General features: G+C 44.7%; 1 protein-coding gene and 2 pseudogenes across 1 annotated transcript; 2 read left to right on the forward strand and 1 right to left on the reverse strand.

Moving 5' to 3' along the window:
• Positions 1 to 2,260: 2,260 nt before the first annotated feature.
• Positions 2,261 to 5,987, forward strand: LOC136495793 (uncharacterized). Its single transcript, XM_066491622.1, has 4 exons — positions 2,261 to 2,339; positions 4,592 to 4,914; positions 5,017 to 5,060; positions 5,405 to 5,987. The coding sequence occupies exons 1-4, from the start codon at positions 2,261 to 2,263 to the stop codon at positions 5,985 to 5,987; spliced, it is 1,029 nt and encodes a 342-aa protein (XP_066347719.1).
• A 574-nt stretch (positions 5,988 to 6,561) lies between these two features.
• LOC136495794 (uncharacterized) lies at positions 6,562 to 9,709 on the forward strand (annotated as a pseudogene).
• A 6,640-nt stretch (positions 9,710 to 16,349) lies between these two features.
• LOC136495795 (uncharacterized) lies at positions 16,350 to 17,106 on the reverse strand (annotated as a pseudogene).
• Positions 17,107 to 27,098: the final 9,992 nt, after the last annotated feature.

A 27,098-nucleotide genomic window follows, 5' to 3' on the forward strand; every position in this document is an offset into this window, starting at 1 on the left:
TAAAGTAAGAAACATCGTGTTATAACAAAGCAAACGACAGACTAAAAGGATATAAGGCCGATCTAAATCGATATCGATCGGGCAGATTGATGTTGCTGTAAACTAACGACAATAAGAACATTAGCAAGATCGGTAACTTAATGAATCTATCCGAAGAACGCCACCCCTAGGTAGAGCCGATAACTTGACCTTAATCTAATTCGAGCAGTGGAGGTCGACCGGATCGATGCAGCCATACTTGAACTAGACAAGAGTCAATAACTAGCTTATACTAGAGTTTGCAGTGGAGGTCGATCGGATCGATGCAGCCGTATAAACAAAAGTATAAGCCATGATGGTACTTACAGACAAGCCAGAGGTCGGTCGGACTGATGCAGTCCTGCTCGCTGAATAACTCGTCGAGATCTACTCTACTCCTACTCCTAAGGGTTGACTGGAGCCAAAAAAAGATAAATTGTATTTGATTGATTTGATGTCATTTACAATAGCCAGGGTCCAATATTTATACCCAAAATCTAAACATGAGTCCTACTTATGCACGACTCATTACAATCTTTGGCATAAGAGAAAATATTCCTAATTTAAGATAACTTAGATCATAATCTTTCCCTTTTTGTAGAGTCCTACATGTTTCTCCTGACGCCGACCGTAACTTTCCGTTGTTATCTGTTGGCGTCATCCGAAGACAGTCGATTCCAGTGTTGCATTTAAATCAGCTGATATCGACTTTTATGCAATCGATTCCTTGATGACACGATATTTGGGAGCTTCGAATTCTTGTATTCCTCTTCCCAAATTTTGGTGTAAACAGTATCCCAGTCGGCTCGGCTTTTTATACGACGGAGAAAATACCACTGCCACATCTATTGTTAACCCGTTGGTGGTAGAAGTTTCAACCGCCGGTTTCCTTCCTCAGAAGGTCTCGCTATTGGTCCAACCGGCGGTGAAAGCATAACACAGTTGCTTCTATCACTACGACAGTGAAAGTGGCGATAGTGATAAGTCGATCTGTAGTAGTGCAAGTTCAAAAGTTCCCTCCAGAGTAGTTCTTGACAATTTTATTTTGGTTGATAGATAAAGTAATCTAAACAAGCAAGGTGCTTATCATTGTTCTAAGTTGTTTTCTCTTGAGTTACAAATTGTTGACGTCCCAGGGTCGATGAAAACCCATGTCAGCACTTCAAGTTCAAAATTTTTAGGAACAAAATCAGGGCGACTTCTCTATCACTGGTCGAGTTTTCCCCCTTGTTCTGGGCGATAGATTTGGATCCACTTTCCTTTTTTTGCACTGTAATAAAATACAAAAGTTATTATGCGCCTGTTGCGCTGGAGCGCGATGGCGTGACCCCGCTTAGGCACGTCTCCCTCTCCATTCCACATTCTTCCTCTCGCCCACAACCCCACGCCCCACTAGAGACGAAAACGACGACGACGGAGGTTAGGGTCTGACGGTGGCCTCCCTCTCCGGCCTCTCCCTCTCTTCTTCTCTAACTTTGGTGGACATAGATAGGGTTTGGGGGGAGGCAGGCCGACCAAATGGTGGGGATAGTGGACGGTGGCCTTAGGGCCCAAGCGTCGTGACCGGGGCGCAAGGCAGTCGCGCTCGGGGGCGGCGGGGGAGGAGGCAGGGTGGGGGAGGAAGGGCACGACTTGAGGTAGACGAAGACACGTAGCCAGGGTCAGACGCTCCTAGAGCGCACAACGGGTCATGGCATATCTATCCCTAATAATAAAGAGGCAAAATTTCTGGCCATGAGATCTTTGGTCCAACTACGACATCAACTCGGTTACCGCTTACATTTTTCTGTCAATCCTTCTCGTTCACATTTGGGGCACGTTTATGGCATCGCACGAAGCAGAGTCCATGATGGATAAGACAATAGCAAGCTATCCGATAAGGAGTCATGTTGGCAATAATAAGAGGCAAAAGGAGAAATTGAAAACGTGTAGAAGGTTAGATCTGCAGTGTCTCAAAAGAACAGGGAGCAATCAATCAAGAGAGAAATATTCTTATTCAAGACTCGATAGAGAAAATTTCTCCTAGGGGCGACACAGCTCGGCCTCACGCGACCGTTGGCCAGGCTCTGCTCGCTCCCATATCGGGAGGAAAACCGAGGATTTCAATTTCGGTTTCTACCGAAATTTGCGTGTGGCACCTGTCGTCTACAGATTGAGGACGCTTGTGCTCCCGCTCCGCCCCTTCGTGCAGCTCGCCCAGCCACGCCGCCCTGGTCGCCGCCCAAAGCTCGCTTGCCCAGCCATGTCGCCCCTGGCCGCAGTGGCACCGCCCGCAGCATGCGGCACGCTCGGCGGTGTCGCCCCCGGCTGGCGGCTGCTTGGTATGCTACGTTCGTGAGATGGGCTTTAAGGTTGGGTTGGGCCAAGGTGGGCCAAGTGGATGGGTGGGACGAAGAGGAGCAATAGAGCACGGTGTAGTTATGCACATTGTAGAAAAAAAAATCAGTAACTATTATCCACCAGATTGAGCAATAAAATGCGTAGCAAGGAACAACCTGTTAAATAAAGAATAATTAAATGTAATTAATATGTCACCAACATTAAATTACGTCTATGAAAAAAAGAGAAGTTATATACTATTAGGATATTAAATTTGAGTATACGTTGACGATGATACAACCTACTTAATATAGGAACAAAGAAATCTTAACTCCTGAGCTTCTCCTAGGCTGATCTATTTGGTGTTGAACCCCCACCTTTTCATAACAGTTACAGATTTTTTGGGTTTCTATTTTCTTCCATCACAACGCGGCATATAAGTGACCATGCAATAAACTATGTGTCTCGTACTCCTGTTGTAACGTACTGACATTTCTACTAGTAACTTAATAAAAAACTATTAATTTGAGTTTACTATTGTATGGCCTTGTGCTGTACATGTGTTGTACATACTATTGTGTATTATTGTACATAATAAAGCCATATTATCTCCGGTCTGGCGGAGATATTTGGCGGAGATATTCCCTGCCCCTCTAGTTTGCATGGAAGACGATCGCTATCCCCACTGATCCGTCAGCCATGAGCCGATCCTTAGAGCCTCTTTGGCCGAGCTCTTGCAGGGGCTTCAGCTCCGGCTCCTGCAGTAGCTGTGCCAAACACCTATTTTAGAAAGGGCTCCGCATGGGGAGCCGGTCAAGAGCCGTAGCCATTTTTTGCCTGCGCAGGAGAAGCCTAAAAAATAAGCTTCGCGTGGCTCCTTGCTGTGGGTCCACGTCGTCTAGTGCGAAGGAGCCATTTTGCCAAATGTTTTTCAGAATGACTTCAGCTCCTCTAGAAAAGCTGCTCTTTCATAGAAACCAGAGCCGGAGCCATTTTCAGGAGCCAGAGCGGGTCAAACGCCCCTTAATCCTTGAGCCTTTTCCCTGTGTACCATTAAAAAAGATGGCCTTTTCCTACAGGCCACTAAAAAGTTCGGACTTACCTAGGTGCCATGGCACTTTATTTCTTTGCCCCCCAAGCCATTCCGTGCATGTTCTGTTTGGTTTTGACAGTTTCAAAGCCATGACAGGTGGGACCGGATAGGAAATTTGTCCATCTTACCCTTCTATGAGGGAGAGGTCGTGTTGACCGACCTTGACCGCCATCGTATTCTCACTCTCGCTTCTCTCTCGTTCTCTTCCCCAAACCCTAGCTGAGGCGGGCAGCGGCGGACGCGGAACCCTAGTGGCGGCGGCGGGTTGAGAAGAAGATCAATCCCCCGTGCTTCTGGCATCGAATGGGGTAGTCCTGCTTGGAGTTCACCGTGGATCCAGAGGATTGGCCGCGTATGGTAGTGAGGTGAAGAAGGGTGCAGGCGAGCGACCGAACTTGCGAGCTGCCAGGTGAGTGTTATTCCCCCTAGATTGCATGCTCCTTAGTATGGATTGATTAGGTCGGGTAGTTGTGAATGTGGATGCTTAGGGTCTGTCTTGTTGACTGTGGTGTTGTTCCTCGTTTGCGTTCTCCTTGATTGCGTGCTCCTTGTTGTTCATCTGTAGGGTGGACGCAGACAATAGCTTCAACCTAGAAATACGGATTGTTACTCCCAATTCGCGTGCTCGGTGGTTTTCTTTGAACAAAGTTGTGGATGCTGAGCTTACTAACTTTGAAGATGTGGTTCGTGATGTTGTTGATAAGTATCCACCCGATTTTGGTGAGGTAGCTCGACTGTTTTATTTCTGCAATCAGAGTAAGGTCAACGTTGAAGTAAGGAGTGACCAAGATATGCGTGAAATGTTTGCTAAAAGTAATGAATCAAAGTGCTATTTCTTGACTGTTGCCTATAATAGGCCAACTAGTGAGCCTCAGATTCTTGATTGGGATTTTAGTCCCCCTGCCATCTCTGTTGAAGCCCCATTCACTCCTTCAGTCCACTGTCCTACCAGAGCAGAAGCAAGCAATGCCTCCCAGAGTGCCACCTAGAGTGAATGTGCTGAACCTGAATATCTGGCTAACCCAAACCCATCCAATGAGCATGTGGGTGTTGATGAGGAAGGGTTGTATATTGACCTTGGCCCCCAACATCCCCCACCTACCAAACCTCACAGTCAAGTTTGCAGTAAGCAAAGGCAGCCTAAAAGTTCTGATGGTTCAGACAGTGATGACTCTGACGATGAATCCTTGTCTAATGATGATAGTGAAGTAGAAGACTTAGATGATATTATTAAAGATAAAGAACCTGAACAAATGCCTGATGCTGATTATGACAAGAAGGACCCTCCTATGGCTGTAGGCGCTGTTTATTCAGACATTCCTTCCTTTAAGCTGGCTTTAGCTACACATTCTATGAAACATGAGTACCATTATAACATTGAGGCAAGTGACACAGGAAGGTATAGGGCAACCTGCACTGCCCAGAATGATGGCTGCCCATGGAGAATCCATGCATCAACTCTGAAGGATGGTGTAACTATTAAGGTACTGTGTATGTACTTTTTGTAAATGCTGATAGTAATTTGGTTCTGTTATTACTTATTGCAAATGCATGCAGTAACTGTGGAATGTATATTTGTTTTGCAGATAAAGAGGAACCCATTTTCCCATCAGTGCCAGAGCGCCAGGAGGCAAGGAGTCTATGTAGGAGTGACTTAGTTCTGGGTCTGTCATCAAGTGGTTGATTGGCTCAAGGAAGATGGGACTATAGGTGCCACTGAACTACAAAGGAGATTGATGGATGAGCACAAGATTGTGGTGCCCTACAAAAGAGTATATAAAGGTAGACTACTTGCCATGGGTAAGATTTATGGCCCATGGGACAAAAGTTTTGATAATCTTTTTAGATTTAAGGCCCAGATAGAGGAAACCAGTCCTGGTTCATGGGTTGTGATTGATCACCACACCATCAATAATAAGATAAGGTTTAATAGGCTCTTTTTTGCACTTAACCTTGTGTTGATGGCTTCCTTAGAGATTGTAGACCATATCTTGCAGTAGATAGTACATTTTTAACTGGGAGGTTTAGGGGCCAGTTGTGCATTTCCTGTGCAGTTGATGGGGACAACTGGATGTACCTAGTAGCAGTAGGTGTCATAGATTCTGAAACTAATGAAAATTGGGTATGGTTCATGGGGAGGTTGAAGGAAGCAATAGGCAGTCCACCTGGGCTTACTTTCTCCACAGATTGTGGCCAGGCAGAGATGAATAGAGTTAGTGAAGTGTTTCCAGAAGCTGAACATAGGAAGTGTATGTACCATCTAGTACAGAATTTCAAGAAGAGGTATAGTGGTAAAGTTTTTTATGAGCACTTGTGGGCTTCTGCATATTCTTGGAGTCCATATATGTTTGATAAGCATTATCAGGCAATGGCTGCTGCCAAAGCAGAAGCTATGAAGTACCTTCAAGACACTCACAAGAAGCTGTGGACTAGGAGCCAGTTTGGCACTGCCTCAAAAGTTGATTATGTGACTAACAACTTGGCTGAGTCTTTCAATAACTGGATAAAGGTAGAGAAGCAGAAGCATCTGGATGACTTGATGGACACCATCAAATAGAAGATATTGATCAAATGGAACCATAGGAAGAGGGTGGTCAGAAAGTTTGAAGGAAAGATTTTACCCCATATTGTACAGAAGCTAAAGGATGACAGTTACAATCTTGATATTGAAGTGATCACAAGCTCTCCTGAAGGTGTTGTAGAAATTTGTGCTAAGGGGGGGTCTAGGTTTAGGTTTGTGGTGGACTTAAGAAATATGACCTATTCATGTAGAGTCTGGCAGGGGTCAGGAATACCCTGCAAGCATGCTATTGCCTACATCACCTCAATTCCAGGTGCAAGACTAGAAGATCATGTAGATGATTTCTTCTCTGTCCAGAAGTTAAAGGATGCCTATGCAGGCTCTATCCCATGCATTCCTGACAAAGTCCATGTGGCCCAAAGCAACACATGACTTCTTCATGCACCCTCCATGTCTCAAGTCCACTGGTGGTAGGAGGAAGAACAGGATGAAGTCAGCTGTTGAGGGAGGCAGTAAGAAGAAGTCAAAGAAGCATGAGTGTCCTATATGCCATGAGTTAGGCAACCACTAGTACACCTGCAAGAATGGGAACCCAGAAGACATTACTGCAATGGAGGCTGAAAGGTAAACATGTACTTTATTTTCATTTGTCCTATAAATTAAATACATGTACTAACAGTAAACTTGTCCTTTGCAGGGGTACCCCAAAGAAAAGGCAGAAGAAAGTAGCAAGTTACAATATAGAGACTAGCCTTGTTGTGAAAACTCTTGCATCAGGCATGATTTTCCCACACAATGAGGCAGTGGCCAATGCTACACACCAGAAGAGGAAGAGGAAATCATCTTCTTCATCAAAGGGTCCAGCTACCAGTACATCAGCTACCAAGAAAAGTAATGGCCCAGCTACCAGTACGTCAACATGTCATACAAATTCCTAGACTAGTAGGTAAGCATGATCTAATTCTGCATTTGCACTTTTTTATGAAACTGTATGCTTGACCTTTCCTGGTACTTGACTATAATAGGTCTGGAACTGGTTCGAATGACTATACTATTCTCCTCCAGTCTGTGTATCTTGCCCCATTTCATGAAGAGACTGTGCAGACAGAACCAATGGAGGTTGTTTTGCCCCAGCCTTCACCAAAGAAGAAGATAGGGTTGAAGAAGAAGCTTACACCAAAAAAGCTTTCAATTGTGCCAGCTAGCCTAGCTTCTAATACCAGGAGCAAGAAGAAGGTAGGGTTTAAATGAAAACCACCTGTGTTTAGTTGTTATTTTGGTGATTTAGCTGTAAAAACTACTGCTGCTTTGCTATCACTTTGTTTTGGCATGACTGTGATGTAAAATGAAACTGTGATGTGAGATGAAAATGTGATGTGAGATGAATGACTATAAGATGGAACTCTATTGGTTAGATGAAACTTTGTGAGATGTTATTTTTTTTGAGATGTCAGAATTACTATGTTATCATAAATTAGATCATAACTCTGATGAAAACCATTCATTCATGCATCACTAGTCTTCATTCAAACACACACATACACAGTCTGCATACATAGGGCCTTACTTTTTCATGATAGCATACAAAGCAAGAAAGATGCACACAAACACTAGCTTTTCAATCCACCTAAGCTGCTGAAGAACCCTATCTTCCACTACTGCATTGCCTACAATTCTAGCCGACTGGGAATCTTCCTGGACGATGGCCAGAGGAGCTGCTGTAGAGATAGGAGCTGGTGCTGCCACTGTCTGCAGAGGAATGGCCTGTAATGGAGTAGGTGCTTTAGGTGGGTGCACAACAGTGTCCTCCATTTCGTCCTCCCATTGATAAAACTGGCACCCTCCGGCCTATAAACAACAGCATCAACAGATTAGCACCAAACAGGGAATAAAGAACAACCTATGAATGAATGAGCAAGGAAGAAAAACGAACTGCAAAGTACGGGCACTTGTGGAAAGCATGATTGTGGTTGTTCGTAGTCATCGATATGAATCGATTAGCTAGCACACTACAGTTGGGGCACATAACCCACCTGGGCCTCCTCCCAGACATGGCACTGGCAGCAAGGTAGCAGAAGAGACAAAAAGGAGAAGAATGAGTGGGAAGAGAGAGCTGAGGGCCTATTTATAGCACCAAGCGGGTCTCTTTGGCGCCAAGCCCAGTGCCTTTGGCACAAAAAAAACTTGCTCACGTCAGCCATCTTGGCGCTCAAACGCTTGGTCAGGGAGTGGCACACAGGCCAAACGGCAATTTTACTCATCCTCCCTAGACTGAGGGCACTTCGGTCTTTTCTCCTCGCCGTTACGCATCGTTACCGGTGAAAATGGACGGAATGGCTTGAGGGGCAAAGAAATAAAGTGTCATGGCACCTAGATAAATTTTAATGATACACAGGGAAAAGGCTCTTAATCCTTGCTCGTCCGCCTATGCACCCCGACGATCTGGATCCGCCTCCGGCTTCCATCCTCCTCGACCGGCGCGGCTACATCGACGACCGCACCAACGCCACCACCGCCGAAAGGCGTCACAAGCGGCGGCACGCGCATCAGGGTAACCTTCGGGATGGTCCACCCGCCGCGCTGCTCCTGCTTCACAGTCTACAGCCCGGATTTAGAGAACTCCATCGCGTTCGGCGGCATCCCCATGCTCCTCAGCACGGAGGACCACCTCGCCTTGCTTCGCGTCCCGATCTTCCCTCTGGGCCGCGACGGTGTCGCGTGGAACAACGACCACTTCGTCTATCAGGCCGGCGACGAGAGCAAGCCTCCATCGCTGGATTTGATCCCCAAGGTTCCCAGCCGATTCTTCTTCGACGATAAGGCTGGCCTCCTGCGCTGCCGTGCTCGCAATCGCAACATGTATTTCATTGCTCTACTCTGCTGGGGATTCCGCGTGGGACACTACAAACTGCACCTCTACAGCTCCAAGACGGAGACATGGAGCACCAAGTTGATGTACCTTGCTTCGTTAGAAGAGAAATTGCTCTACACCTACTCCAGCAAGGTGATCAATATTGGAGGGGAGCTTGGGTCCATGGGCTGGGTTGACCTCTGGCGAGGCATGCTCATATGCGATGTCCTCAAGGACAGCCCCGAGCTTCGCTACATCCCACTGCCGTCTCCATTGGTACCTAGGCCACTCAACGGTCCTCCATTGTATTTTCGGGACATCATTGTTGTTGAAGGCTACATCAAGTACTTCGAGATGTGTTTACACGCCGAACCTGAAGGGTGGAAGGCTGCCACATGGGAAAGGAAGGATTCTTGGAATGAGTGGAAAAAGGACTGTGCGATCGAAGTTTCCAAGGACCCAGCACGTACCAACCCTGATCAGCAGGAGGCTGAAACCAAAGAGCAGCCAACCTTGATGGGATTCTACTCAGGTTATCCAGCCCTGAGCTTGCACGATGGTGATGTTGTTTACATCATGGACAGACACAACCTCGATGACACAAATGTAACGCTGGTTGCTGTTGATATGAGGAAACAGACTCTAAAGGGTGTGGCTGGTTATTACTCTCCAAGGCCGCTAGGTTACAGTTCCGTCTACTTTGGAAGTGGGATCTCCAAACATCTGCGCAGGACGTCCACCAGAGGGAATGCTGCTACTGAAACAAGTAAGCATGAAACTCTGCAATTTGGCAATCAAGGAGTTCCAAGGAAGAATGTGCAATCTCAAATGAGTTCTAAGAAAGTTGATGGAACACACTGCAAGTGTAGAGGAAGACGTGGCCGTTGTAAGCAAGCTCACAAGCTAGAAGTTCCTGGGAAGATTTTTTTTTTTTGAAAGGAAGGTTTCCCCCGCTTTATATATTCATAAAGCAAAAACGGTTCACAGCATAGTTTGTGGCATTTAGCCAACAGAGTCAGGCCTTATGGCCGATAGAGAACAAGACGCAGAACCAGCACAACCATGTTCAGAAATAGCTTCATGCTGAGCCGAATGAGCATTTGTATCCAAATGTAGAGCAGCCGCGATAGCGCCAATTCTGATGATGAACTCGTCTCCACCGTCTTCCACATGATCTGAGGCGGTAAGCTTGCATGGATCTCCAAACGACTTGCAAAACTTTCCACTTGACATCCCAGCTCCTGCTTGAATAGTGGCATCCAGCGCCGCAACATCCTGACAATCTTTAGAAATAGTCTTGCCATCCCTGTCCATCTTGTTCCCTGAAAATAGATTTCGTTTTGCAATTTCCACAGCGACCACATGACCGCTGCAGAAATCACATTAGTCAGACCATGTCTCTTGTTAGCAAGCCAGAACCGAGCCACTGATTCAAAATCACAGCCTAAGCTGATACCCAACAGATCTGAAACTATCATCCAAGTATTCTTAGCAATGCAACAATCAAAGAAAAGATGTACAATGGATTCAAGCTCCGTACAAAAAATGCAGGCTGGATCACTGACATCACGTCGTTTAGACAGGTTATCTCTTGTTAATAATCTATTATGGGACAATAACCAAAGGAAGAACTGGACCCTAGGAGGAATCTCAATCTTCCATATAGCACTTACAAATCTATGAGTCATGCCTCTGTGATTAATCACAGCATACAAAGTTTGCACCGAATACTTCCCCGAAGTTGTATAACTCCAAAGTAATTGGTCATCCTCTTCAGAGAGAGATGTACCTTCAACCAAACCTACTAATTCCCACCACATATTCATGAGATTGCTAGAGACACTCCTTCGAAAGGTAAGCATCAAGTTTTCCCCATCCAAAACCTCTTAAACAGTTTTCCCCTGCTGTTCGTTAATAACAAACAGGGGCCAATATGTAATGGCCAAGCTAGTGTTGCCCAACCAACAATCTTCCCAAAACCTTACCTTTTTGCCATTCCCCACTACCCATCTAATTCCCAGACAAGCAGCTTGAGCAGCCCAAAAAACTCCTTTCCAAAAAGAAGAGGTACCCACATTTGGACAGCACAAGATATTAGGTTTATCATTCTTATACTTGAAGTCAACAATCTGTTTCCAAATAGAATTTGAGTTCAACGGATATCTAAAAATCCATGAACTTAGCAAAGCTAGATTGAGACTTCTCAAATCAGGAACACCTTAACCACCTACTTTTTTTTTCTGCGCCACAGTTTGCCAATTGGCCAAATGATACTTGTGGTGATCTTCATTGTTATCCCACAGAAAGTGTCCCATATGGGTGTTAATCATTTTAATGGCCCACTTTGGAGACTTAATAATAGTGAGGAGATAAATGGGGATGCTTGGTAAGCAAGCTTTGAGAAGGGTGAGTCTACCAGCATAGGATAAAAGCCTACCTCTCCACCCAGCTATCCGGAGAGGAACTCCCAAATACTTGATGGGAAACTCACTTTTTTTGCAACAGAAGATTTTTGCAAAACAATTAGCTCTGTCTTCATCTAGCCCAATTGTGATTAAATCACTCTTATCATAATTGATTTTCATCCCAGACATTTTTTCAAAGCATACCAGCAGCCACTTTAAAGTACTAGCTTTTTCTAGGTCATTTTCAAGGAAGAGGAGAGTATCATCAGCATATTGAAGGCTGATGATACCTCCAGCAGTAACTTGGGGCAGCAGCCCAGACACTAACTGACAACTAGCAGCTTTCATAAGCATCCTAGAGAAGACATCAGCTACCAGGTTAAAAAGGAGAGGGGAGAGGGGATCACCTTGCCTTAAACCTTTCCCTGGTTTAAAGTAGGTACTATTTTCATCATTCATCCTAATGCATAAAGATCCCCCCTGAACCACTTTCCTAATCCACTTATCTCCAAAACCTCTAGAAATGAGCATGTCCTCAAGGAAGCTCCAACTAACCCTATCATAAGCTTTTTCATAGTCCAACTTGAGGATAACCCCAGCTTCCTTATTTCTATTAACTTCATGAATTATCTCATGAGCAGCCACTACACTTTCCAAAATGTACCTGCCTTTTATAAAGGCAGTTTGGTTAGGAGCTATTAGCCTATCAGCCACCACCACTAGTCAGTTATTCAACAGTTTAGCAAAAATTTTAAAGCTACAATTGATTAAGCTGATAGGTCGAAATTTCTTAAGGGTTTTGGCATCTGGCTCTTTAGGAATTAAAGTGATTATTGCATAATTCAATCTGTCCAGATCTAGATTATTTTCCCAAAAAGAATTAACTAATCTCATCAAGTCACCCTTAATCACTTCCCAAAAAGTTTGGTAAAACAGGAAAGGAAAGCCATCTGGTCCAGGTGCACCATCTGCATATGAACCAAAGACAGCATTCTTCACTTCTTCTTCAGAGAAGGGAGCTTCTAGAAAATCTTTCTCAACAGAAGAGACTTTCTCAGATTCCTCCCAAAAGGAGTTACTTAAACTAACTCCTTGTGTCTCCTCCTTGCCAAATAAGGACTTGTAGAAGTCCACAGCATGGTTCCTGGGAAGAATGATATCAACTGAATTCCAAAGCTGATGGAACAAGCCACAAGTTTAGAGAAAGACATGGCCGTTGTAAGCAGGGGAAGTAAGGTTCTGTGTTGGTTGAAAAGGTGATGTATTTTTTTGTTTTGTTTTGTGATGTGCACATATTTGGCCCACCAGCATCTTAGCGACATCACCTTAGTAATTTTCTCAATATTTTTGAAGTGGTTAACAAGCTGCATTGCATTGGGATGTAAATTGTGAGAGAGTACACAACATGCAATATGTGTACAGCCAAATGACGACCTAATTAAGTACCTTGTGATTTGTCATATATAAATGACCCGCTATTTTTTCCTATTTATCTTATGTTAACTATACTTGACAATTTGCTCAGGTGCTTAACCTTTCTTTTTTTACATGCTTTTAATTTTATCGTTTCCACTACTGCCCAGTTTTCATGTTACGTCGATAACTTGTTTGTTTTATATTCCTTTTCTTTTCCTCAAGTACTACTATGTAGGGACAGGCAGTCTGGCACAGAACCATTAGAGCACTTATGATTTGATTTTCGTGCTTGTAATTTACTGTAGCGACATGGAGACAATGAACAAACAGTTTCTAGTATGTCTTGAGCTGCTGGGCATAACTTTCACCTCGTCAACCTAGCTTGCTTCAATTTCCATTGCCATGATATAGAGGCAACCAGTGTGATAAATTCATGTGTTTAGTAATAAAAAAGAGATCCTGGTCCTGTAATTTGCATAACACATCTATCATGTGAATGGTGAGTTTAATTAATTTCAACCTTGATATTTTGTTAATCTTGCTTGCAGGTTGCTAAATGAGCATGCTGGGAGTAGAAATTAGTAACTAATCTTGGTGTCTCAATATTCTCTTTAGATGGAGGAGTGCTCGTTAAATATTTTATTGCTCCCAACTAGCCATCATGTAAATAGTATGGGTTGAATTGTACTGTGGTTACGAAATTACAAAATTGTTCCCCTGTTTCTCTTGCCATAACTTTTTAAATTATCTCTATTGTTTGAACTATCTGAAAACTAAACCATATTACTGTTAAACCTATTGGCATTCAAAACTGGTTCAATTGACATTTGTTTGGCTCACAGGTGCCCAGAGAAACAAACCATGTCAATTGACTCCGGGCACCTTTTGTGATCACCTGTTTCTCCAAATTGCCCTCCAAATCACTAGATACCGGAACAATACAAAAAAAAAGGACGATCAAGTTCTTAGAAGCAGCTTTTGTGATCACCTGTTTTTTTATCGTCCTGTTTCTAGTAATTTGAAGGGTAATAATTGGTTATTTTGGGGCATCCATTAGGCCTAAGAACCTGAATCGATATTGGATTGGCTAAATAAGCTGTTTCTTAATGCAGAGAGTTTTAAACCTTGGGGTTGGACGAAGCAAGAGTCTGCTGGGCCATTAGAAAAACTCAATAATATTTCTGTTTATAATATGAAGTTCTCGTCGGGTCTGTACAAGCCAGGTTTGAAGCAGAGTAATCTTGGAGGGAACTAGAGTCCACGTCAAGAGGCGCGGGCCATCCGCCACAACAACGGCTGCAGATAATGGAAGGTGACATCAAGATCCGTGACATGTTAGAGGCTGATGAGAAAGCTACTGAAGGAAGTTCCAGAAAGAGATGTCTTTGCTGCTGTGTGTTTGTATCTGATGAAACTAGGTAGTTCTCAGTTGGTTACTTCTGGTGGTGTCTGTTGTTGGTCGATGTGGTCTGTTAATAAACTTGTTAATTGGTTGGGCATGTTAGCTCTAGTTGCCAAAATCATGTTATTATTAGGTGTAGAATATAGACTTGTGTCGCTTGTCATTTGGGGTCTTATTCTGAACTTCTCGCAACTGTTTCTTGCAGATTATCATACCTGTTCCTTACAGAAAATAAGGAAAATAAACCTCGTGGTTACGGAGAAGAGGTTAAAAAAGAAAATAAAGTTGGGATGCTTCAAATCACCATCAATTTTACTATCTAATGGATGAATTTGGTAGATCAGATAGCGGCCGGCTTCCGGAGCTTCGCGCCGCTCTTCACGCCTGCTGCCTAGCGGGCTTCCCCTAGCTCTCTGTCGCACAATTAGTCTAGCCACCACTACGACCTTGCTGCTCCACCGTTCGAGCCGGTGATCTTTGTATATGTTCTACCCGTCGCGCCTATAGCAACTCGCCAACCGGGCCTTCGGGTTGTGTACCTTGATTCCCACTTCCCTTAATGAAGCACGTGCTAAGCACGCTTTCGAAAAAAAAGAATTTGGTAGATCAAAACATTCCCCCTCTCTCAACCCCAAAAGGGGGGGAACAAGCCACATCATAGAGGAGAATCTCCTCTCTCTCTCTCTGGGCTGTTTAGCTAGGCTCCTTCCGGCTTCGACTCGGTGCTATAGTAGTCGAGATGTCAGAGCTAGAGGAGCCCAAAATATTGGCTTTGGTTTCCTAGTTCATCTAGAGAATAGAAAGAAAAATAGTTCTGATAAACAACGTAGGAGATGGAGGAACAGTTGAGAGCCCTTCCAAATGGGATCTTAACCTAAAAGGGGAAGAATCAAGCCACTCCATAGGAGAGATGGTTGGCTCCCAGGTTTTACTACTTTTCAAGCTATGCACCATGTATTAGCTATAATGGTACACAAATGGTGAAATCAGGAGCTGCAACATCACAGCCCACCTATATCAAAAGATTAAAATGAAGCAAATGCCGCAATAACATGACTGATGAATTCAACAAGACCAAATTGTTTCTTGAAAATGACTCGTATATGACGAAATCTTAAAGTGGAACTGAAGTGTTCGATCCATGATCACTTGCGATAGGAAGAACACGAACTGAAAAGGTGAATTAATTAAACCAGCTACTCTCACCGGACTTTATTTCCCCAGAAGAAACAGAGCAGAATCAGCACTGCGAGATGATCGATTTGCCTATATTCCATTTATTTGCCAGGCCATACGAAGATCACTGGTTCCCGACTGGTGCTGGCAATTTGCCGCTGGCTAGCTTCAGCTGAAAATAAAGGTACAAAAAATCATTAAGCTTATAACCATGTTATATATCTCTTTTTTGAAAGAGAGAACCATGCTATAGATCAGCAATCACACACTTGCATGACCAAACGAACTCAACAAAATAACTTACTCCAACGTCAGCTTTACAATATTTGTCCGGTCCACATACTTAAGAGGCACAAAAAGCTAAGTAATTTTTTTGTGCCTCCTAAGTACGTGGACAAGACAAATATTGCAAACTATGGCGTACTTTTATCTTTAGCCAGCACCATCTCAGAGTCGCTAAATATAGGTAGGAATGATATAACTACATGCTATAAGTTATATGGTAATAATATATACTTGTAATTATATTATGCAGGGAAATATTAATTTTTCTTTGGCCTCAAGAGCAATGTGCAATAATGTTGCTCACTGCTTGTTAGGTGATGAACATTATTCTGTGTGGCTTCTCAGCAGCACTGACGCACTGTATCTGATCGACTATTACTTGCCTAACTAAAACTATGAACTCATTATGAACCAAACATATATAGAGAGAATATAGAACAGAGGCCATACCAGCAATGACTCAGTGTAGAAGCTCACGAAGGGATACATCCAGTCGTTGACTTCGCCCATCTCGCACAGCTTCCTCGCCTGCAATGACGACCCAAGCTCGATGGTGAAGACGCCATCTTCTGTGCTTACAAAAATGACATTGGCGTCTTGGGCAACGCCACTCAAACATGGCTGCCTCTTGAGGTTGCCAACCGGGAGCATCGTTTTGAGATCGATGACCCTGCGCTGCACCCATCGGCCATCGTCGTCTCCGACGGTGCTTTCTGTCTCCTCCCTTGCCAACAGGTAGAGCATGGTACCAGTCTTAGGACACAGGCAGGCCAATCCCAGCCCGCCGCCCTCCGCCGCCATGACAACGACGTTGGTGTTGGTGTTCCTGCCACTGCCGAGACACTTCTCCCTCGGCAGCTGCATCATCGACAGGACGTCGCGTTCGCTGATGCCTGCTGAGATGATGTCCCTGCTGCGCACACGGCGCAGGAGGCCGTACCGGTACCGCAGGATCCCCCGTCCGCAGAAGAAGTAGAGCGAGTCCCCGACCAGCGTGGCAGGGCGATTGTCTGGGTAGTACCGGCCGTGGTCGAGAGGTGGATGTTGATGTGCACGCTCCACTCGCCGGTGTCAGACGCGTAAAAACAAGCGTGTGCGTCGAAGTAATGGCTCTCCAGTATGTTCTCCACGCCGACGAAGGCGACGACGAAAGGGCCCCTACTGCAGCCGCGGTGGTCGTCGCAGCCTCCGCCCGCAGCGCAGACCACAGCTGGGCGTGTGAAGACATCCGGCACATCGGGGAGTTTGTGCCGCTCGCCGGTGACAGGGTCCCAAATAACGAAGGATTGGAGGGAGGCGTACGTAGTCGTAGAAGACGGCGCGGCCGTGGCGGCAGTCGAGCGCATGGCACCGGCGATGGTCGGCGTCGGACGGGCGGAAGGACGTGGTGGAGACGAAGCGGGGAAGCTCGCGGTTGCTAGGGTTGTGGAGGAAGCCGAGCACGGGGGCCGTCGGGTGCAACGCGCGGTAGCGGCCGGGGAAGGCGGGGTCGGTGATGATGCGGCGCCAGTCCTTGCAGACGGCGGAGGCCCGGACGAGCCCCGCAGGATCGTACGGAGGAAGGCGGAGGAGGATGCCCGGGATGAGATCGTCCGGCAGAGTCTGCGGAGGCGGCGCCATGCTACTCGCCATTGGCGTAACCACCTCCGGATATCCAAGGAGGAACGGCCGGAGAACACGTATGAAATCTTCCTCCTATATATATACCTCGGCGCTAAACCCTACCACAAATCTAGGAGAGCTGGCTAATGATGTCGCTGCTTCCTTCTATATCCAGGTGAAGTTCATCATCTTCCATATATATCTACATCGATTTGATCCGTGTGAATTATTGATTGGAAAGTTCCAAAACGCTGCATGCACGCTTTCCGTTATTCTACGAATTTGCCGGCTCCCTCTGTCCTATATAATATATATAGCGTATTCTAGGAATTTTATAAGATAAATTAATAGAGAATATAAAAGACGCATGTATCCTTATTTTATTTTCTAATTGAACGTTATCATCAACGTGATTAATGGTGATCGGTTGATAAATAGAAAATATTTAATATAAAATTGATTTTTATCCTTAGAATGTATTATATTTGAGGATAATTTTTAAATGCTAGAATATACTATATTACATCATGGAGAGAGTAGCTTGAATTGTTTTGATACTTCCTTTAGTCTTGTCGTTGCAGCCTGGCATGTGGAATGGAACTTTTGCATTACTAATAATTAAAAAATAGAACCCATCTATTATATTTACATTTCTCCTTGCTTGAATTTTAAGATGATTTCAGGCAACACTCTTGTACCAACTACTACAAATAAATTTGTTACTTTTGTGATTTGTTATTTGTCTTTATGTCATTACATAATAAATTTTTGTCCTTGTCTACTTATAGAAATAATTGTAAATTGTTAATTGCCATTGTGTTCGCCTCCCAAATTACCTAGGGATTTTTTAGAAATGGCTGGCACATTTACGTAGTTATAATCCAACAAATAACCATCTAAAAAACCAGAATTGTGCCTCTTAAGATGGCTAAAAGCATGTAGACCTACAATTCGGTTTTAACGATTAGTGATGACATAATCATTGTCACTCATGTGTGTTATCTAGCGGTATTATTTAGTGAGGTCACAATGATGATAATTGATTGGGAAATTATAGTGTCCATACATACCCCCATTGATGGAATTCGTTTTGGTTTTTAAAGATGTGCATGAAGGTTAAGGAGGACTAAGACACTTAGAATAGTATAGGTCCTTATTTTATCTTTTGGTCGTACTATTAAGGGGTACAAACTGGTGGCTTGACCTATAGATTGAGTCTAGTGAGTGAATGTGATGCACACTTATCAAATCTAGCACTAGATAGCTTAGTTGAAGCCCAAAGATCAATTGGAAACCAATTCATTTTTAAAGGTGTTTGTTTTAGAAGAAAATAGTATGGTGTTCGCTATAGCCATTGCAGCCGCGGCTTAATTACCTCCTACAAAGTACTATAGATTGAACTAAATTGTTGTTGCGGCTCTGACTTTAATCTCAAATGAGCATGCCCTAGGTTGTTTATATAGCCACCAGAGCTCCCCGGTGGGGTCAACACCGCGGCCACCAGAGGTTAGGCTATGTGTTGGTTGATTGATAGTAAACTGTGCACAAAACCTTTACTTCTAGTGGTCAATGGAGTTGTACCACCGGAGCTTAGGTACAGTGAGGTAACACAATGATCAGTGACCTTCTAGACTCACCAAATTTGTCTGGTAAGGTCACCGGATAGTTCCACTGGAGCATCATAATAGAGAAGGTTGCAGAGGACACTTAGAGCTCTCAGACTCACCGAAGATCTCTGGTGAGTCTCCAGAGATCATCACCAGAGTTACAAGCATACAGTAACAGCTAGATGAAATATAGCCATTGGAGGGGCTTCTCTAGAGTTCTCTGGTGCTAATTCAAAGGGACCACCTGAGCTGGTGAGTACTTTTCGGCTAAGTGGATTTCCAACAATAGTTTTTGGGTGTGGCCTATATATAACTCCTACACTCATGCTTTGACTCTGTAACAGAACCGACCAATTATACGAAATTAAGTGAGAAAATCATCCGCCAGAGCAGACGATTTAGCAAACTTAAGCCCGTATAACCCGGTAGTCCAGTGAAATCACGAAGGATTTCAAACCAACTTCCATTCCAGCCAAGATCGTAATCAGTTTAGCGGTCACCATTACATAAAAGTTCGCAATCTCAGATACATCAGAGTTTCAACATAGTTATTACAAAACCAGTTCGAATAAAAGTAGCGGAAGTCATTTGTTCAAGTCACACACACACTCACACGGAGTTTAAATACAGTGCCAGCGAATGGTCATCTCCAACAAAAGCATCAGACGAGACGTAAGGAATGACCATGCCCATGGTCCTAAGCATCACCCATCGCAGGATAAAGGCAGTTGATACAGTAGCCGTAATACATCTGCCCATCTGCAACAAGTGGGAATAAAACCCTGAGTACGAGAAGGTACTCAGCTAGACTTACCCGACATAACCGAAAATAAGTGACACCAAGGATTATGAAGGGCTTTATAGTAGGGTAGCTGACTCATTTGCAAAAAGGAGCATTTTTAGCATTTCATGACCCTTTTTAAAGCATTATTGTCAAGTTAATTGTTATTAACCTGTCGACTAGATTTGCACCTATACTAGAGCAAACATGTGATTAAGCAGATAATGATAACCAATGATCATTAAACAACTTCCATACTGTCATATTCATTATAACTGTCCAAGTGTTCCATAAACATTTACTACGATGAAGTCACTCAAGTCAAGTGCTCACTGTCCAGGAGCGATGGCGATTCGAATCGATTCCTAACCAGCTGGTGATTTATTCCTTACACAAACCTCACTCACCCGCTAAAGTGAGATATTGATCACCGAGTCAACTATCCAGGAATCTCGAGTTTGCCAGGAACCACATGTACCCGGGGGCCGACCGACTGCACTTTGGTCTTATCATCTCGCCCCCGTGTCCTACCACTCCTGCTCCGGCACAGTGCGCTGCGGGCAATCTACTCGGCCCGAATAATCTCCTAGCTTCGTGGTCGGAAGGTACTTTATCCGGCCAGCTAAATGTAAGGCATGCGTTCAACATGACTCGAGGCCCAACAACGGTCGGTCCTTAATCGACACAGACGGAAAGCACTACAGTCCAAAACTCTGCAAGTCTCCGTCCGGTCTTAACTTCATTTAACACTTAGTTATACCATGACTTCATAGTCATCCAAGCAGATCCAGGTAACCACCTATAGCTCGTAGGTGACAGGAAATCACCCGACTTCTACCGGTCTAAGCCAGCTAAGCATTGACTCGACTGCGGATACCAGGGTAACAAGGATATAGTATAACAAAGGTAAACAAGGTATAATGCAGCAACGGTTGCAAACAACTCCTGAACGTAATGCATCAATTAAAGTAAAGCATTGAATTAATAATTGCAAACCGGGAGAAAATGCTCCGGGGCTTGCCTCTCTCGAAGGAGCTCGGGCGGTGATCGGGGCACTCCGGAAGTTCCTCAACGTCCTCCTCGTCGGCTTCGGGCACTTCCTGCGGCTGCACCTCGAGCTGCTCCTCGGACTCCTCGGGTATGACGACTGGGTTCTCGGTTTGCGATCCTGTATGATGCAATGTGCGTAAGTGCTTATGCAATCGGTGCATCGGATGAGATGAATACAATGGATATGTTTAAATGCAAGGTAGTCAACATCATCCAAGAAAATATACTACAAGCACATGTCATCTACTGCATTCTCTTCTACTACTAATATGTTAAGTCAACATATCTTATTAAATGCTTCAAAGATACACCAAAGCTTTACTAATTTCTTAATCCCACAGAAAGCAACACTTAATTAAACCCTAATAAATAATAGGTTTGAATAGCAACCTCTATTTTTCTTGCTTAGAAAAATCTTAGAAAATTACTACAGCATAGTACTACCCTAAGTAGTCTACTATCAGATTTTCATGGTATTTGAATGAGTGGATTAGCCTACACAAAAATAACAAGCTATGGCATGATTATGAACATAAAAATACTTTGAACTGTGAAAAGTGTCAAACAATAGAGTTAGTATTTTTCCTAGGTTCTTCATAGCATACAATGACTGTACAAAAATTATCACATGCATGTTTTATACAAAGTTTGCTCTCTAGCTAAAATAACAAAAATCAGCCATTAAAGGTACTTGAACTACACCTCAAAATTTTCCCACAGCACATGCATGAAACATATTTTTCCTAGGAAGTACATTACATAAGAAGATTAACAAACTTAGGAATCATATTTTTCTGAAGTCTGTAGATTTTTCTACATATTTTTCAAGTTATCAGCAATATACATGATTAAATAAAATTCTACAGAAAAGTATCTCAAAAATGACATGCAATATTTTTATCATGTAGATCTGGCGACAAGGAACCTAGCAAAATTTGTCTCAACAAATTTGGAGCCAAAATGAGTACACAAACATTTTCCAAAGCCTTTAAGTAGAAATCTGAAAAATCATTTTTGAAATTCTTTTACTTCAGCCGACACAATCGCTGGGTGCACCCGGTGCTGTACACCCAGAGAGGCTGCCACGCGGGACCCTAGCGGGTCAACCGGCCCCACTGGCCAGTCACCCGGAGGCAGGGGACGGCTTTGACCGGCCGGATCTCACCGGCGGTGAGGTCGCCGGCGGCGTGGTCGGCACCGTTGGACTCCACACAGCGATGCGCACCCATTGGTACAACTTGCAAGGCCAGAGGACCACCGGAGCAAGGTGGCCTGCTGGCCATGGCGCGCGGCGGCGCTGCAGAGCGGCGGCACGGGCTCGTTCCGGCGCAAGGGTGGCCGGAGCGGCGTTGTTGACTCGCAACCGAGCTCCGCCATTGCGAGGCGGGCACGGTGCGCGCGAAAAGAGGAAGAGAGGGAGGCGGAGCAGGGCTAGCCACGGTGGCGTGCGTTGCTGCCGAGCACCGACGAGCGACAGCGTGGAGGAAAAACGCGCGATCGGGCCTCACCTCCGGTCGAAATCGCGTGGCGAGCTGGTCGGCAGCGTGGTGCAGCGAGGTGGCGGTGTTGCGGGCGAGGTGGAGGGTTCAACGGCGAGCCGTGGTGGCGGGCGAGCTGGTTGGCAAGGCACGGCGCGCGGTGGCGATGGCGGGCACGCGCGCTGCTGTCGCTGCTGCTGAGTGAGTGAGTGAGGGAGTGGAGAGCGCAGCGCTGCTCGGCAGGTGTAGGCGCAGCACGTGGAGGGCGAGGCAGACCGGCTGCGACGCGCGGCGGGCGTCGCCGGCGCATGGCCGCCACGCGGCTGGGTGAGCTCTACCGCGGTCGGGCGCAGGCACGGCGCGTCAAGCGGACAGGCGAGCGCGGAGGCAGGCCAGGCGCGGCGCTGGGCTAGGCTGGGCCAAGGCGAGGCGCGCGCGCGGCGGGAGGCTGGCTGGGCCGGCTTTGGCCGTGGGCCGGAAACGAGGCGGCGGCCCGCGAATGAGAAAAAATCTTTTCCATTTATATTTGCAAGAAATTTTTAAATGTCAGCTTTCAAATATCATTTTGAGCAAGAAAATGACATCTTTTGAAAATGTACCAAAAATGAAAGTTGATTAGAATTTAATTCTCTACAACTTTGCTTTTATGACCAACGCCAAATTCTTTCTCGATTTTGAATTGTAAAATCAAAGTCCATGTTTAACTCAAAACCCTAATTTTTGGGAAATTACTTTGGAAGCAAAATTTTGAATTAATTTGAATACAAACCTTGCTCCAAAAATTGAACTAAATAATCCTAGATGATTTACAATAGTAGCCAAACAAGTTTTACTAACCTAGCAAGCAAAATCAGGGCAAAACAATTCTAACAAAGGTATGCAACATTCAGGTTTCACAACATGTTTCATATGTTTCGAAGCAGTGTTTCAGTTGTTATTTACATGGTTAGGCATGTATGATTAGGATACTTGATGATGCATGATATGTATGATTTGCAGTGCCTAAATGCAGGCATAACACCGGGGTGTTACAGCCTTCCCCCCTTATAAAAATCTCGTCCCGAGATTTGGGTTACGAACCATTTGTTATAAAAATCTTCATAAGCTTTTTGTAGATACTCTCCCGTTTCCCAAGTTGCATCTCCCTCATCATGATGATCCCACTGTATCTTGTATGTTTTCACCACACTATTCCGAGTAGCACGTTCCTTAGTGTCTAACACCCGGACTGGTTGCTCACGATACACCAAATCTGATTTGAGTTGGATACCTCGAGGTTCTATTCTTTCCTCCAGAACACGCAAACATTTCTTGAGATGTGATACATGGAAAACTGGGAAAACGGTACTCATTGTCTCAGGTAACTCTAACTTGTAGGCTACCGGACCTCTTCGTTCCAGAATCTTGTATGGTCCTATGAATCTCGCGGCAAGCTTTCTTCAGACTCCGAACCTTTTCTTCTTCATTGGCGTGACTTTCAGATAAACATAGTCACCAACTTCAAACACAAGGGGTCTCCTTCTGTCTGCATAACTTTTCTGACGTGATTGGGCCGCTTTCATATTCTGCTGAATAATATGAACTTTCTTCTCGGCTTCTTCTACAAAGTCAATGCCATAATACCTTCTATCACCAGGCTCGACCCAATTCAATGGTGTTCTACATTTTCTGCCATATAAAGCTTCGAATGGGGCCATCTTGATGCTTTCTTGATAACTATTATTATAAGAAAACTCAGCTAACGGTAACCATGACTCCCATGATCCCTTAGAAGACAATACACAGGCTCTTAACATATCCTCCAAAATAGCATTCACTCGTTCAGTCTGACCATCTGTCTGAGGATGATAAGCGGTACTGCGAATCAAACTAGTTCCTAAGCCTTTGTGTAAATGTTCCCAAAAGTGAGCCGTGAACTGTGAGCCTCTATCAGATACTATGGTCTTTGGTATACCATGCAACCTCACAATTTCTGCGATATACTTCTCGGCATATTGAGGTGGTCGATATGTTGTTTTGACAGGTAGGAAATGAGCGGTCTTGGTAAGACGATCCACAATTACCCAAATCGAATCATGTCCTTTTTGAGTAGTGGGCAAACCCGTGATAAAATCCATACTTATATCGTCCCACTTCCAACTAGGGACTGACAAGGGTTGCAACATACCGGCAGGTTTCATATGAATGGCTTTCACTCGACAACATGTGTCACATCTGACAACATATGCTGTAATTTCTTTCTTCATTTTGGTCCACCAATAACGAGATCTTAGTTCTTGATACATCTTACTACTTCCGGGATGGATAGATAGCTTAGAAAGGTGAGCTTCATCCATGAGTTTATTCCTAAGCTCTCGATCCTTGGGAACCACAAGACGGTCGTCAAACCACAACACGCCCTGTTCATCCACTTTAAAGTGCTGAGACGACTTTTCTTTGATTTTCTCTTTGATGTGGAATATTCCCTTGTCGGTTTTCTGGCCTTCTATTATCTTACTCTCCAAAGAGCAACTAATCTGAATACTATGTAACACAGTAGGATGCATTAGATCGAACCCATCTTCAAGTAATGGCTGCACATTCAAGTAATGTGACTTTCTGCTCAAAGCATCTGCCACTACATTGGCCTTTCCAGGATGATATTGCACATTCAAGTTGTAATCCTTGATCAATTCCAACCATCTGCGCTGTCTCATGTTCAGCTCTGGTTGGGTAAAGATGTACTTAAGACTCTTGTGATCTGTGAAAATGTTGCACACATTACCAAGTAGATAATGTCTCCAAATTTTTAGGGCGTGCACAACTGCAGCAAGTTCAAGATCATGTGTTGGATAGTTGACCTCGTGCTTTCTCAATTGACGTGATGCATAAGCAATGACTCTCCTTTCTTGCATAAGAACACAGCCCAATCCTGTCTTCGATGCGTCGCAAAACACATCAAATGGTTTCTCGATATCTGGTTGTGCTAGAACAGGAGCAGTGGTCAATAGTTTCCGCAAAGTGTGGAAAGCTGCTTCACACTCCTCTGTCCACACAAACTTGTGATCCTTCTGTAGGAGACTTGTCATCGGTTTGGCAATCTTCGAGAAATCTGGTATAAAGCGACGGTAATAACCGGCTAGTCCTAAGAAACTTCTAATCTCAGGAACTGTGGTCGGTGCTTTCCAATTCATCACTTCTTGCACCTTACTTGGATCGACTAAAACTCCATTTTCTGACAGAATGTGACCAAGGAAAGGAACTTTCCTCAACCAGAATTCGCATTTGCTAAACTTAGCATACAGTTGATGATCCCTAAGTCTGGTCAAGACAGTTCTCAGATGCTCTTCATGATCTTTCTCGTTCTCGGAGTACACCAGAATGTCATCGATGAACACCACCACAAACTTATCCAATTCTGGCATGAAAACTGTATTCATCAAAAACATAAAGTATGCAGGAGCATTTGTCAAGCCAAAGGACATGACAAGATACTCATACAACCCGTATCTGGTGGAAAATGCAGTTTTTGGTATATCCTGTGGCCTAATCTTGATCTGATGATAACCGGATCTCAAATCTATTTTTGAGAACACCTTGGCCTTGGATAATTGGTCAAACAGAACATCAATATGTGGCAAGGGATACTTATTCTTGATGGTTACAGCATTGAGTGGCCTGTAATCTACGCACATTCTCAATGTGCCCTCTTTCTTCTTCTTCACAAACAAGGCGGGACATCCCCATTCAGACTTGCTTGGCCGAATAAACCCCTTTTTTGATAAATCTTCTAATTGCTTCTTCAGCTCAGCTAACTCATCTGGAGGCATCCGATAGGGTCTCCTTGAAATCGGAGCTGTTCCGGGGACTAACTCAATTCCAAACTCAATCTCCCTATCCGGCGGAAGACCAGGTAGCTCATCCAGGAATACATCCGGAAATTCACACACTACCAGAATCTGATGAATAGGAATGACTGCTCGTAGCACAAGTAACACTTATAAGGTCTGTTCTCCGAGGCAATGGTACTTGGAAAGTACCCTCACCTAGGGGATCCTTAAGGGTAAGTACTCGACTTCTAGTATCTATGACTGCTCCCCAATCCTTCATCCAATTCATCCCTATGATGACATCCAAAACTAATCCAGGCATAACTATCAAGTTCACTCGGAACTTCCTACTACCTAATTCAAGGGTTGCCCCTCGAACCATCCGGTTGGTCAAAACATCAGCCCCTGCTGAACTTATACGGTAACCATAACCCAATTCTGTGCATAGTTGTTCATGTTTCTGTGCAAATGCTTGACTCATAAAAGAATGCGATGATCCAGAATCAAATAGAACAACTGCAGGGTTTTCGTTGACAGGAAACTTACCAGCAGTGACGGGCTCTCCCTAGGAATTTCATCCACAGTCGTACTATGCACCCTAGCATTATAAGTCTGCTGCTTCTTCTTGGGCGGGTACGGACAAAACCTCGAGAAATGGCCGGGTTGATCACAGTTATAGCAGGGTCCCCTCACTGTCCCGGCAGATCCCACAGCTCCCTTGGAACTGCCTTGTACCGCAGTTGCGGCTGCTTTGTTGGGCTGTACTACCATCTTGTAAGGCTTCTGGGGTCCACGAAAATTCTGACTTCTTTGCTGAGGTGGCCTGAACCTAGCGCCGGGTGCCGATGGGCGATATGGAGGACGACCTCCCATAGGTGCTCTAGCTTGCGACGGACCACCTTCAAGGGCTCTCTTGCGTGTCTTGGCTGCGGTGCTGGCGTTGTTATTCTTCTCCTGCTTCAGACAGTCGCTGATGAAGTCATTGAATCTGACGCGGTTGTTGGTACCAACATGCTTCATCATTTTTGGATTGAGTCCCCTCTTGAAACTGGCTATTCTTTTAGCATCTGTGTCAACCATGTCGGGAGCATAGCGACACAAGTTGTTGAAGGCATGCAGATATTGCGTCACGGTCTTGGTGCCCTGACTTAACGCCAAGAATTCTCCCAACTTCATCTCGGTCAGCCCGGGTGGAATATAGACTCCACGGAAGGCCTCAGCAAACTCTCTCCACGAAATCTGAGCATTTGGAGGGAAGGTGGTGCGATGGTGCTTCCACCACATT

Source organism: Miscanthus floridulus, chromosome 12 (assembly GCF_019320115.1).
Source record: "Miscanthus floridulus cultivar M001 chromosome 12, ASM1932011v1, whole genome shotgun sequence".
Taxonomy (NCBI): Eukaryota; Viridiplantae; Streptophyta; class Magnoliopsida; order Poales; family Poaceae; genus Miscanthus; species Miscanthus floridulus.